We start from the raw sequence: 12,190 nt of genomic DNA, 5'->3' as shown, positions 1-12,190 counted from the left end.
AAAACCCTGAATCTATTAGTGCTTTTTGATTGGCAAAGAGTAATAAGCACCTCTTCACATTGTCCTTTTCCCCCCAGGAACTATTAAAGTTTCTTAGCTACCTATGCACAAAATTTGGACTAATCAGTGAATTCTCAGCTATATAAACATAAAGGCAAAATTATTTAGGAAGTACATCAAATTATTAGCAGTAGCTATCTGTGAGTTGTAGTTTTCTTGACCTGTGTTCTCAACTTTGCAATAATGGAAACATGTTCCTGTTGTGGGTTTATAATCACTATAGGAATCCAAGTAGCCAATTAAGATTTGAAGGTTTTTTATTACTTGAGCTCAGTGACTGTCAACATAGACCTCTGTTTCAGAGTCTAAGTGAGTGGTCCAGACCAGAGCACAACAGAGTATATAAAGGAAATATACACTATATCTTACTTGTCAAACAGTTAGATTAGCAGGCATCCTGCCTGTCAAACAGATTTTTTTCCTGCTGTACATCTGGCTCCTTTTTTCCTGTTATTGTTTAGGCCCAGCAGCTTTCTCAGGGTATATTTCCTCTATATAATTACTTGTTTTACACGCAGGCCTGTTTTTACCACTCTTGGGTCAGCTAAAGTTTATCATGCAGTGCTTATGCTAAGAGTCTGGGTTTAGGCCATCACATTCCCCACTGGTTTTAGTACATAGATCAAATCATTGATTCTTCAGTTGGCAGTTTTTATACCCAGTCCGCGGATCATGAATTTTACAGATTGAATCCTGGCTTGTAGCTATGTTGCCAAACAGTTAAGTATGCAAGGTCCTGTAGTAATTATTAGCAGTAGTAGCGCTACAGGTCCTACAAGGGTGGATAGTAGCACTGATAGCCGCGGGGAAGCAGAGAACAAGTCTTGGAACCAATTTGGTTGATGGCAGCTTTTTGTGTTTCTATCATCCAGATGTTTTTAATTGATTAGGGCCATCTCTGATGACTCCAGCCCAACAATGAGGGCTGAGGTACTCAAACCTGCTGATCCTGCTAGCCCTAGTCCTAGCAGGCTGGGGACTAATAGAGCAGGAGCTCTCTTATCTCTGTTTAGAGTAGGGAGGTGACAGTGTTCATATCCACCTTCCGCTGAATACCAGTACACTTGTGGCAGAGCACAGCTTGTGAGAAGATCCAGTAAACACATTTAGGCACGCACAGGGGGTAAGGCCATTTGTACAGGCAAACCGAGTTCCCAGTGGGGATACAAAGTGTTGGTTCAAGGGATATAACATATTATGAACATGTACAGTCCAATTACAATTTTTAGCATACATCAAGGAACCCAAAGGGAAACCTTGGAGAAGATACATATCCCAGACCCTTGGAAGTCCCCCAGTGTTATCTTCACCTATGGTGGTGACTGCTGCCAGTCCAATATAGTAAGGGGACTCTGGGATTAAGCAAAGCCAGCAATACTTAGTCGTGTTTGGGGAGGAGGCATTGAGCAGTGTCCACACAAAAACAGAAGGGGGATGGGGCAGAAGCACCAAGAGCTTATGGCTCACATTTTTGGAGTTTTGACCTTCAGGCATTCAGAAGTCTTTTTTTTTTTTTTTTTTAATTTTTAATTTTTTTTTTATTTTTTAGAAGTCTTTTTAATAGTCCACTTATGTGAGGTCTCAGGTCCTGCAGATTTGACTTGTGAATGGTGCAGCCAGTGGCTCTTTCTGGCAACCTTGATGGCTGCTGTTGTGCTTAGGGTGACGGTGTAGGGTCCTTCCCAGCGAGCATGAGAGAGGCAAGTTGTCTTTTTGATGTACACTTGATCACTGGGTTGGGCTGCCAGTGGGTCGTCAGGTCTCTTGGGCACAGCCTGGTGATCTTGGAACAGGTGGTGGTAGACTGCCACCTGTTTTTGATGCCTCTTCTGACTTGGCCCACAATAACTCAGGGGCTGGAGAGGGAGCGTGTAGCCTAAAGAGTAGACAGCAGAACCTATAAGGACTTAACAAGTTTCTGATTAAAATTGATGTCAGGATTTCCTCCCCCAACTTGGGGATTTAAAGGGAGTGATCCCTTGTGTCTCAATCTTTTACAGTTTCTCCAATAGCGGTACCAAGGGTGGCATTCTTCCAAATAGGATTTTAAAAGGAGTGAGCCTACCCCAGTATGGGGTGCAGCATGACAGCAGCAGGGCCATCAGAAGCATAGGCACCCAGTCCACACCTATCTCCTGGCACAGGGTGCTCCTCAGGGTGCTGTTTTGCCACTATACTTGGCCCAAGCTTTTGGGGTCAGTAGGCAATATCTAGCTTCCATTTTAGGCCCAAAACACTTGAAAGGCTCTGAACTACTCTACCAACGAAAGCAGGCCCATTATCTAAGCCTACCGTAATGGGAGCCCATACCTGGGATGATTAGTTCCATCAGTGCTTTTACCACCTCTCTAGAGGTCTCAGGTCTGGTGGGCCGGGTCTCTACCATCCTGAGAAGGTACAAATAAGCAGCAACAAATACTTTTGTTTCCAACCATCGCCTTGATCTCAGTAAGGTCTGCTTTGACATCCTCCATAGGGAAGGCGGTTCCCTGTCGACAGACACCTGGCTTATACTGTGGGCGAGAAACTAGATTATTGTTAGCACGAGTCATACATTTGCTGGCCTCTGAGGTGCAAAAGGTTCAAAGCCTGGCGATACAGAAATAGTGGCTAAGCAGCCTGGTCATAGCTGTCCTTTCCAGATGGGTCTTGTCATGCAGTCTTCAAATCATGAAATTTCTCATGTTTTTAGACAAAAATACTCTTCCCCCTGACAAGATTCGATGTCTCTTCTGACTTGGCCCACAGTAACTCAGTCTCAAAATATTTGGGTGGCTGAAGGAGTGGTGCTACCAAGACATGCGGCTCTGGCAGTGAGTCCTCCACAGCAGCTTGCTTTGCTGCCAGGTTGGCAGCCCTATTGCCTCGGCCTTTCTGATGTCCAGGACGGTGTGTCACTGCCACCTCGGTGGGCCACCATACTTCCTGTAACAAGTTTAAAATTTCCTGGGAGTTTTTGATGTCTTTTTCTCGTGTGGTTAGGAGGCCTCTTTATTTTGAGCTGAAATCCCCCGGACTTCCCTTCCACGCTGTCCTTTCCACAGTCACAGCCATTGCTCCCGCCTTCTGTACCCCATCTATCACCATACTGCTTCCATCTGCAAACAGGACAAGGTCGGGGTCTTGAAGTGGTGTGTGCTAGAGGTCAGGTCTTGTAGAATAAGTAGCCTCATGGTCTCCACACAGTCTTGCTCTGGGGTGCCAACAACATTGGAAGGAGGGATGCAGGATTCGTGGCCTGAATAGTCTTAAGAGTTAAATGTGAGTCTTTAAGGAGGGCTGCCTGGTACTACTGGACCAGCCCAGAACCAGGGAGCCACCTTTTACCAGGCCCCGCAGCAGTGTCTCCACCACATGGGGCCTGAACACACTCAACTTCTGTCCCAGGGTTAGTCAGCCTCCTCTACTAATACAACAGCTGCTGCAGTGGCCTGCAAGCATGATGGCCACCCGGCAGCCACATAGTCCAGTCTTTGGACAGATAGGCCAAGGGATACTTCCGTGGCCTTAAGGTCTGAGTTAAGACTCTACTTGTAACTCCTTTTTGCCCTTTTTTTTTTTCAATTCCTTTACAAACACTTTCTTGAAACGTCCTCTGATTCCATCATAAACACTTTCTTTTTCCCTCTCTAGCAGCTTTGGGCATTTTTACTTGAAATATCCCTTTTCCCTGTAATAACCTTTTTTTTTTTTTTTTTATTTTTATTTATTTGTGTGTGTGTGTGTGTGTGTGTGTGTGTGGCCAGCTCAGCCCACCAGGGGGCGGGGCTGGCTGGCATGTGGTGCTGGGGGATTGAACCGCGGTCCCTGTGCTTTGCTAAGCTTGTTCTAAGTAGGTGCTTTAGTCCACTGAGCCATCTCACCAGCCCTGTAATAACCTTCTTGTAGGCTGCCAGCACCACTTTTTTTTTTCTTGTCTGTATTTCCATTTGTACTTTCTCTAGTATGAAGCAGTAACTTATTCCTGTAGACTTTACAGTTTTGCAGTTTGCAGCAGATAACCAGGAGAAGCACAGGCTGGGGGCGGGGACTCAGAATCCCCTCAGCACTGATAGTCTTAGAGATCAGAAATAAGTTTCATTTCTGTGCTTTACGACAAAGTCAGCAACATGGCTCTCGAGAAAGCTGCCTGATGAAGCAGAGTGATCTGGATGAGGTACTGCTAGAGAGGTCCACACTCCGGTTCTCAGAGGGGTTTATCACTCTGAGAATCCAAGGACGCGTCCCTCGGTGACTGTCCAGGGCCCGAGTGCCTTGGCCTCTGTGGCTTGGAGTGTACTCCTTCCTTCATATGTTGCGGGCTCAGTGCTGTCTTCTGGAAGTCCTCATTGATGACCTGTAGGCTTTCCAGACAGGACCTGAGAAATTTGGAACGTGCCCTAGGGCCTCCGCCATGGTCAGGCTTCTGCTAGGTTCCCCCATTTCTACCTAGGCAGAGGGAGTGTCAAGTTTCCTAGAGTAAATATATCTTGGCTTTTTAGAAAATTTGGTGACAGGCAGCCTCCTCCAGCACAGATTGGAAGGCCTAGCTGTGTAGCTAGTCATCCTGTGTGGTGGTCCTGGTGATGGCTGTGGTGTCAGGTGCCTTTTCCAAAAGGTCGAGTTGCCCCAACTCCAGAGTGATTGAGATCAGGGTGACTCAGGCACTGCTGAGAAGAGAGCCTCAGCCCTGGCCTTGTAGTTACCTGGATGGCTGCCTTCATGCCTCAGAAAAGCAGGGCAGACACTGCCACCTACCTGAGAGATGAAGGGAATGTTGCTTCTCATAGACCTTTTGACCTGGGGAAAGGTAGGCCACTCACAGCAGAGCCCAGCGAGGATGTTGCCTGATGGATGTGGATTAATAGAAGGGTAGGCTATGGACACCACCAGTGGGATCATGGTGCCTCCTCTGAGTCCAAGTCCCCTGATCACTGAAGCCCACACGTGTCCAGGAAGGACCTGAATTAGGTCAGTTGGCACTTAAGCAGAGCTCTCAGTGTAGGTGAGGATTGGGGCTGGAGGCTGGGCCTGCCACCTACTGTGGAGTGGCCTTGGGCAGGGCCCCGACCCTCAGAGTCAAGTGCCCTTACCCACACCCTTGGGTTGGCTGTAGCTGTATATCTGCATCCAGGTAGCCGTAGGAATCACAGCAGCTGCCTTGTGCTGAAATCTTGCCAGCCCTTCCAACCTCAGTGCTGAACACCAAGTAGGACAGTGGGAGGCCATTCCCCACCTGCTCTTCTGTGCACTGGTGTCTTCAGTGCCCTCTGGCTCTCTGTGTACCTTCATTGACTGCTCCTTCCTGCTTGGTCCAGCTGTGTCATTTTTCTAAGTCCAGGTTGTCAAGAGCTGAAAAATCCTCCAAGACAGAGAGTCAGCATGGTCTTGCTTCTCCCCTTAGCCTTCTTCCAGTGAAGCCAGACCCCTTCCTGCCTGGTTCTGTCTCCGCTCCTTCTACCCATTTTCCATTCATCAGCCCTCTCTGCAGCTGCTACAGAAGGGCCTCTCATTCCCAAGGCCTTGAGCCTCTTGGGTGGCCCACTTCCAGGGCTGGAATTCCATACAGGAAGGCTTCAGGCATCCCTTCACCATGGAAGGGCATGGGTGTGCCAACCCCAAGGCCACCTTCTAGGATGATGCAAGCTCATTGTTGCTCCCAAGCAGGTGACTCTCAGCGTCATGATTGAGTGCTTCCTGGTAGGAACTCCCTGCCTTTTGTGAAGATCCCCAGCAGCTATTGATGTTTCTGGTGACTGCTCTGTCCTTTCCATTTCAGTCTTCCCACACTGTTTTGAAGGCCAAGTCTGGCCTGCCATGTCGAGCTGTTTTATTGTTGGTGCTGTTTGGTCGGGGACAGTTTCTCACAGTGTCTGTATGTCCAGGCAGTGTCTAGCTGGGGTGGGATGGGATACCTGTGTGGGGGGTGACACTGTCTCAGAAGAAACCCAAAGCCTGACACTGGGGAGGCATTGATGGCATCCTCAGGTCATGGAGCATGGCAAGGGTAGAAGACCCTTACTGAACATGAACTCGGATGACTTGGGGGAGGAGGGCACGGTTGACTGAAACCCAGGCCATTGTGTAACCTCTGCTAGTATTTACTTCCCTTTTGCAAATCTGAATTCCTCAAAGCCAGCTATCAGATGTGAGGCTGGCAGCCTGTAGGCGAATTGGCAGGCAGCTTGGCCGCGTGAGCCTCAGGATTACCTGGGTGTGCTGCTGGTGCTGTGCGAGTCTGCGCCTTCAGTCCTCAGGCTGGCAGCGCTCAGCGGCGTCGCTGATCCTTCACGAGGACCGCTGCATCTTTTGTTACACGGTCTCAAAGAAGGAGAAACCTCAGAATGACAGTTGAACACTATCAAATGGTAGAATGTGATTTCCCTTTAAGCATATTTGATGTTTTTAAGGGAACTTTGGGAGTATACTTGATCTTGCTGCATGCTTGATATCTGATTAAGGATTTGCAGTTTTCCACAATCAGTCGGTAGCCCCCTGTGCCCATGGTGGAACTTACCTGCAGGAAGTAGCTCCGCTTAGCTGTCTGCCCTGCCGCCTCCCCCTGCTTCCCCAGTCACAGAGTGCTGCCTTCCAGCTCGCCCTTTTCTGGCTAGCTTTCGGTGTCCTACCTGGATAATGTGGCCTGGGCAGGAAATGGCCTGTGCCCAGAATAGACTTCTCTGCAGCTCTCAAGGTGGGCATTAGCAGGCAGTCTCAGCAGACTCAAGTAGGGTCTGGACATGTTCTGAGTCATGGGCGACACCCCCACGCCCACCCTGAGAGACAGAGGTGGCAGGAGGTAGGAAGCAAGCTGTCTGGAGAGTAGGGAAGGCAGGCAGGAAAATGTGAGCACTGAGTCTTGTTGCGAGTGCGAGTCTCCTCTGTGGCTCCGCCGAGGTACCCGTGCAGGGTTGCAGGTGCATCAAAATCTGTGCCCTGGGAAGCTTAGGGATCTGGCACTCAGGTGTGTAAGGTACGGGGAACCTAGGACCCAACTCTGGGAAGGCGGAGGAGAAAGACTGCACTCCCCCGAGGAGGCGGGTGGGTGACCCCAGCAGAGTAGGGTACAGGAACCTGAGTGGGACTTTTGGAAAGCCTCCAGTTGTGCTCAATTGCAGTTGGCTTTCTGGGATTGAGGGTGTGGGCTGTGAAAAGTGACTTTATGATCTCCCCCAGCCCAGGGACCTCCTTAGGGTTCTCAGACATACAGACTGCAAGATTAGCCTTTCACTGGCTGGAGGCAGGTCAGTCTTAGTAACAAGGACCTGTGGACATAGAGCATATGCCAAAAAGAGACTGTGCCACATGGTGGCCCAAGATCAGGGACTCCCTGGGAGAAAGGGACTGGACTTTGGGGCCTGCCTGAGCCAGTGAGGACCAGCTTGAGGGCAGTGACAACGGGTTGTGGTTGAAGATCAGAATTTGCTTGGCTTCAGGGTCACCGCTGGCAGCCAGTCACTGGCAACTGGGAAGACAAAGATAGGAGCCTGAGGTTCTCATCCTGACCGACGGTGATCACGAGGCACAGCTCTTTGTACCCTGACCCGTTGCTTCTATTGCAGCTGGAGGCTTGGAGGTGACCTGTGTCCCACAAACTGCCCACAACTCACCCTGCCTAGAAGAGGGCACGAAAGGGGCAGCCCTGGTCACAGTGCAGCAGCTGTGGGGTCAGGGAGCTGGCCACACTTGGCCTGACCCATGAGCCACTGACCACACAGCATGGCAGTGGAGCTGAGGGGCAATGGGACATGTTTGCTTGTTGTGTGGACATTCCTCAGTCATGCTGGAGGCTCAGGTTCTCATTGGTGCATGCCACCACACAGGATGGGAGCAAAGCCAAACTCGTGTTGCTTAACATTGCACTAAAAAGCTCAGTTCCTTTGTGGAAACCAGGTCGCGTAATATAGTAATGACTGTGTTTGTGGATGCTGCATGTGACCTGTCTACTCTGTCTCCAGGTAAAGGCCGGCGAGTTCAGCCTCATTGGTCCCCTCCAGCCGGGACTGAGCCATGCAAGCTCCGCCTGTACAACAGCCTCACACGGAACAAGGTAAGGAGGGTCAGGCAACATGTGTGCGTTTGCATGCACCCCAGAGTCGAGGCATTCTATACCCGCAAAGAGCAAGGTTGTCTGTTCACTGTGGGCTCCAGAATCGTTTCAGTCCAGATTCAGGATCCTTCTCGTACTTCCTGTGTTGTGGCCTCTAACCCAGGGAGAGCTGTGCTCTGAAACTCTTTTGACACTATTCATGGTGCCTTCTGGAAGCCTGCCCACCAGCTCTCGGCATGAACTGCCTTGCTGGTCTGGCTGGCTGTGCCCCTGGCTGAGTCAGGTCACTCAGGGCCGGGTGCTGTCATGCTCTCAGGCCTTGGGTATATCTGGCACTGCTGCGAGCAGAATGGACATAGGCAAACCTGCCAGGTGTTCTTGGAGCCCAGCAGAACGCACTGAACTGACTTTCTCTACTCAGCCTCTCCTGCTCAGGCTGTGGCCGGCAGCTCCTGAGGTCTCGGAAAAGGTTCTTGCCCTACTAGGTTGGATGATTTTTGTTCAGCAAAATGCTTAACAGGCCAGGGAGACAGGCATGGGTCAGTTCACTGTCTGTGTATGAAACTCATTGTTCATGACTGCCTAAGAGGCCTGAGAGTGTTAGGCTCTCTGGTGTCCAAGCTCAACTCCTCCACAAGGGATGGCCCCTAGCCACTGGCCTTCGACATCTGTGTCTTTCATGGAAAAGAAAGTAGCAGCGTTTGTCCCTAAGGAGCATGCATGCTTCACAGGGGCAGTAACTGTTAGCTATGGTTACTAAATCAACAGCATTTCCACAAGACAAAGAAGCATTATTCCCTTTACCAAAACTCTTAAAAGAAGAGCAAGATCCCAGGGATGAAGGACCTGGAATTGCCAGTGCTCCAGTCAGTAGACAGTACTGAGGATGCTCTCCCTAGGTCTCTGCCAGACTACTCTGACTGATGTTTTCAATGAAATGAAACAGTTCTTTTTTTTTTTTTTTTTTTTGCGATACCGGGGATTGAATTTCACTAGCGTTTGCTAGGAAAGCGCTTATTCTACTGAGCTCTCTCCCCGGCCCATGAAACGGTTCTTATTGCACCCATTTGTGCAAAACAGAACAAACCAGTGTGATGTTGTTACTGCTTTTGGTGCTCCTGTACAGTGTTTCTGGAATTTCTTGTGATCGTCCTTCCTTGGTTTCTAACAAGGACGTGTTCATCCCCCAAGATGGCAAAAAAGTGACATGGTACTGCTGTGGGCCTACTGTCTACGATGCATCTCACATGGGACACGCCAGGTAGGGTCCAAAGCTGTAAATGGTCCGCTCACTGCTGGAAGATGAAGACAGCCAAAAAACAATATGGCCCAGAACCCCGTGGCTGCCATCCCCAGCATCTCCCTCGTCTCTCCAGCTCTGAGGGTGGTCCCTGGGGCGGAGCTGCCCTGACATGCCTGAGGCTGAATGGGCTCTGACCCTCTGTGGGTTACTATGAGTGTGGCTCGCTAAGAGTAGCTGGCTACTGGGGTAGAGGTGACAGAACTCTTACAGCATGGTTGAGTTTCTCTCATCTGAAATGCTTAGGTCACAGTGTTGTGATTTTTTTTTTTTTTTTTTTTTCTGATTTGGAATTTTGAGGTATTTAGAATATTTTCATGTGTGTTTATGAATACCTCATGGCTGAAAGCCATTTTATACGATATTTTTAACAATTTTGTGCATGAAATAGTTTCATGGGGTAGGCTTTTCTACTTCTGATATCATAAAGACATGCAAAGGAACGGGATTTTCCCTTAAGTAAGACATGCCCTACTGCTTGAGAGGCTGAGGCAGGAAGACCGTGAGTTTAAGGCCAATTTAACAAGACAAGACCCTGTCTCAAATTGGTTTTTTCAGTACTAAGAGTTGAACCAAGGGCCTTTGACTTGAACTTCATCCCCAAGCCATATTAGTTTTGTTTTTGATTGGTTGGTTCGTTGGGATTTTTTTCTTTGTTTGTTTTATTTTCTTCAGGCATGGTCTCACCATGTAGTTTAGGCTGACCTTAAGCCACTTTGCAGCCCAGGCTGGCCTTGCGCTCTCTGCAGCAATCCTGTCAGCTGCCCAAATGCTAGAATTACAGGCATGTGCCAGCCACACCTGGCTTTACTTAATTTTAAGACAGTTGAGGATGTGGCTTAGTGATAGGCCCGAGGTTCAATCTCCAGCAGACCAAATCAAACCAAACACACCTTGGGAGCGCTGTGGGTTTTAAGATTAGGGATGACCTGCCTGTAAATGTCATGGTTGCAGATCTAAGCTTGTATGTGCAGTGTACTGATTATAAACGTGTTCTTTCATTGCTTTAGGTCCTATATCTCTTTTGATATCTTGAGAAGAGTATTAAAGGATTACTTCCAGTATGATGTTTTCTACTGTATGAACATTACAGACATTGATGATAAGGTAAAGAAAAGGACTATTCCATGTTAAAATTAAAATATGAGTCAGGCATAGTGGCATAAGCCCATAATTCTAGCACTTTGTAGGCTGAGGCAGGAGGATCCCTCTGAGTTCAAGGCCAGCCTGGGACACTTAGTGAGTTCAAGGTTCACCTGGACTACATAGCAAGACCCTGTCTCAAAAAACTAAAAAAAATTCTAATTAATGAATTAAAATACAAGTGAATGCCATGTGTGGAGATAGGACTTCCAGAGAAGTAGATAAAATATTGTAGACTTGAGCTAGCTCAGGGCTGACTTATAAACATTACATTGAATCCCCTCAGATTTACAGTTTATGAAGATGTAGGGTCATTTGTGCATACGTGTGGATACCACTAGAAACCCACTTGTGCAAGGACTACACTGGTTAAGTGTCTGCAGCCCTGAGGCCTTAGGAAGCAGGGCCAGCTCTGCACCACCCTGCAGGGAGGCTGGCCTAGGACCTGTTTCTTAGACATCTACAAGTTCATGTCAGACCTCAGCCCTGCTGATGGGAGGTAGAGGGCAGTACTGGCGACCCTTGGAGCTCCACGGGGTCAGCCCTGTGGCTGTCCCCACCCCACCCTCATCCCCACTCAGTTGCTGAGGTGAGAGCCGCAGGGCGCATGTGGCTGGGAGTGGCTGAGCGTGGCTTGGTCTCCTCCCCTGTAGATCATCAGGAGGGCCCGGCAGAACTACCTGTTCGAGCAGTATCGAGATCGGAAGCTCCCAGCTGCCCAGCTCCTGGAGGATGTTCAGGCTGCCCTTAAGGTGAGCCCTTTCCACTGCCCTGGACACTGTGTCCCTGTTACCCCTGGTCCTTGTCCCTGCTCGTGACTTTTGCTCACTATCTGAAAGTTGATGTCATTTTCCCCTGGGTGGCTTATCTGGGAAGACCCTCACAAAGCAGTACCCAAGCTAATTCCATGAGGAGTACTGATGTCTCCGTAGGTGTGTGTCCCCTCTCCCCAGCCCTGGAGAAGGTCACCAGGCCAGATGTGCGAGGACATGGTGGAGGTGGAGGTGGCATTTTTGCCATTTACAGGAAGTGTCTGATCTGTCTCCATGCCATTAATCTCAGCTCCTAAAAACGCTTCACTGTATCACTCTCAAGTCCTCCATGTTGAGATCACAACCAATCTGATACTTCTAATTCAAAAGTAAAAGCTATGCTAAGGTTTTTTTTTTTTTTTGTATTTTAGGGAAGGGTCTACAGGGTGTTCAGGGTCTCACTACTGATTGGACTCCTAGTGATCCTCCTCTTTATAACCTCCCAAAAGCTGGGATTATAGGCTCAATTGCCATCTCAGTGTGCCCTGGGGACGGGGCTAGCATGGCAGGCCTGGGGATCAAATCCCCAGGCCCCTATGCCTGGTTCTGCAGGGTGTTCAGGGTCTCAGGTGCTTTAATCTGCTGAGCTATTTGGCCGGCACTATGCTAAGCTTCTTAAAACTATTCTTAGCCAGGCATGGTGCACACCTGTAATTCCAGCACTCGGAAGCAGAGGCAGGAAGATCACTGAGAGTTTGAGACCAGCCTGGGCTACAAAGTGAGCTCAAGGCTAGCCTGAACTGTAAAACCCGGTCTCAAAAAGACAAAAAAGGGGCCAGGGAGATGGCTCAGTAGAATAAGCGCTTCCCTGACAAGCACAAGGGCCTGAGTTTAATCCCCGGTTCC

General features: G+C 49.1%; 1 protein-coding gene across 3 annotated transcripts in view; it reads left to right on the top strand.

Annotated features, from left to right (window-relative positions):
* The window catches only part of Cars (cysteinyl-tRNA synthetase), a 59,877-nt gene that overhangs the window by 8,901 nt on the left and 38,786 nt on the right, over positions 1–12,190 (top strand). For all 3 annotated transcript variants that reach the window (XR_002820249.1, XM_023710732.1, XM_004627094.2), the window contains 4 exons: positions 7,998–8,089; positions 9,262–9,350; positions 10,400–10,496; positions 11,186–11,284. Coding sequence is in view for 2 of the 3 variants with exons in the window: in XM_023710732.1 (XP_023566500.1) it covers positions 7,998–8,089; positions 9,262–9,350; positions 10,400–10,496; positions 11,186–11,284 (377 nt within the window). In the remaining variant the exon portion in view is untranslated. The remainder of the gene's footprint in view (positions 1–7,997; positions 8,090–9,261; positions 9,351–10,399; positions 10,497–11,185; positions 11,285–12,190) is intronic.

Source organism: Octodon degus, unplaced genomic scaffold (assembly GCF_000260255.1).
Source record: "Octodon degus isolate 3935 unplaced genomic scaffold, OctDeg1.0 scaffold00018, whole genome shotgun sequence".
In the NCBI taxonomy this organism is placed as follows: Eukaryota; Metazoa; Chordata; class Mammalia; order Rodentia; family Octodontidae; genus Octodon; species Octodon degus.
Note: the sequence above shows the minus strand (reverse complement) of the source record. Positions and strands in the feature narration are given on the sequence as shown.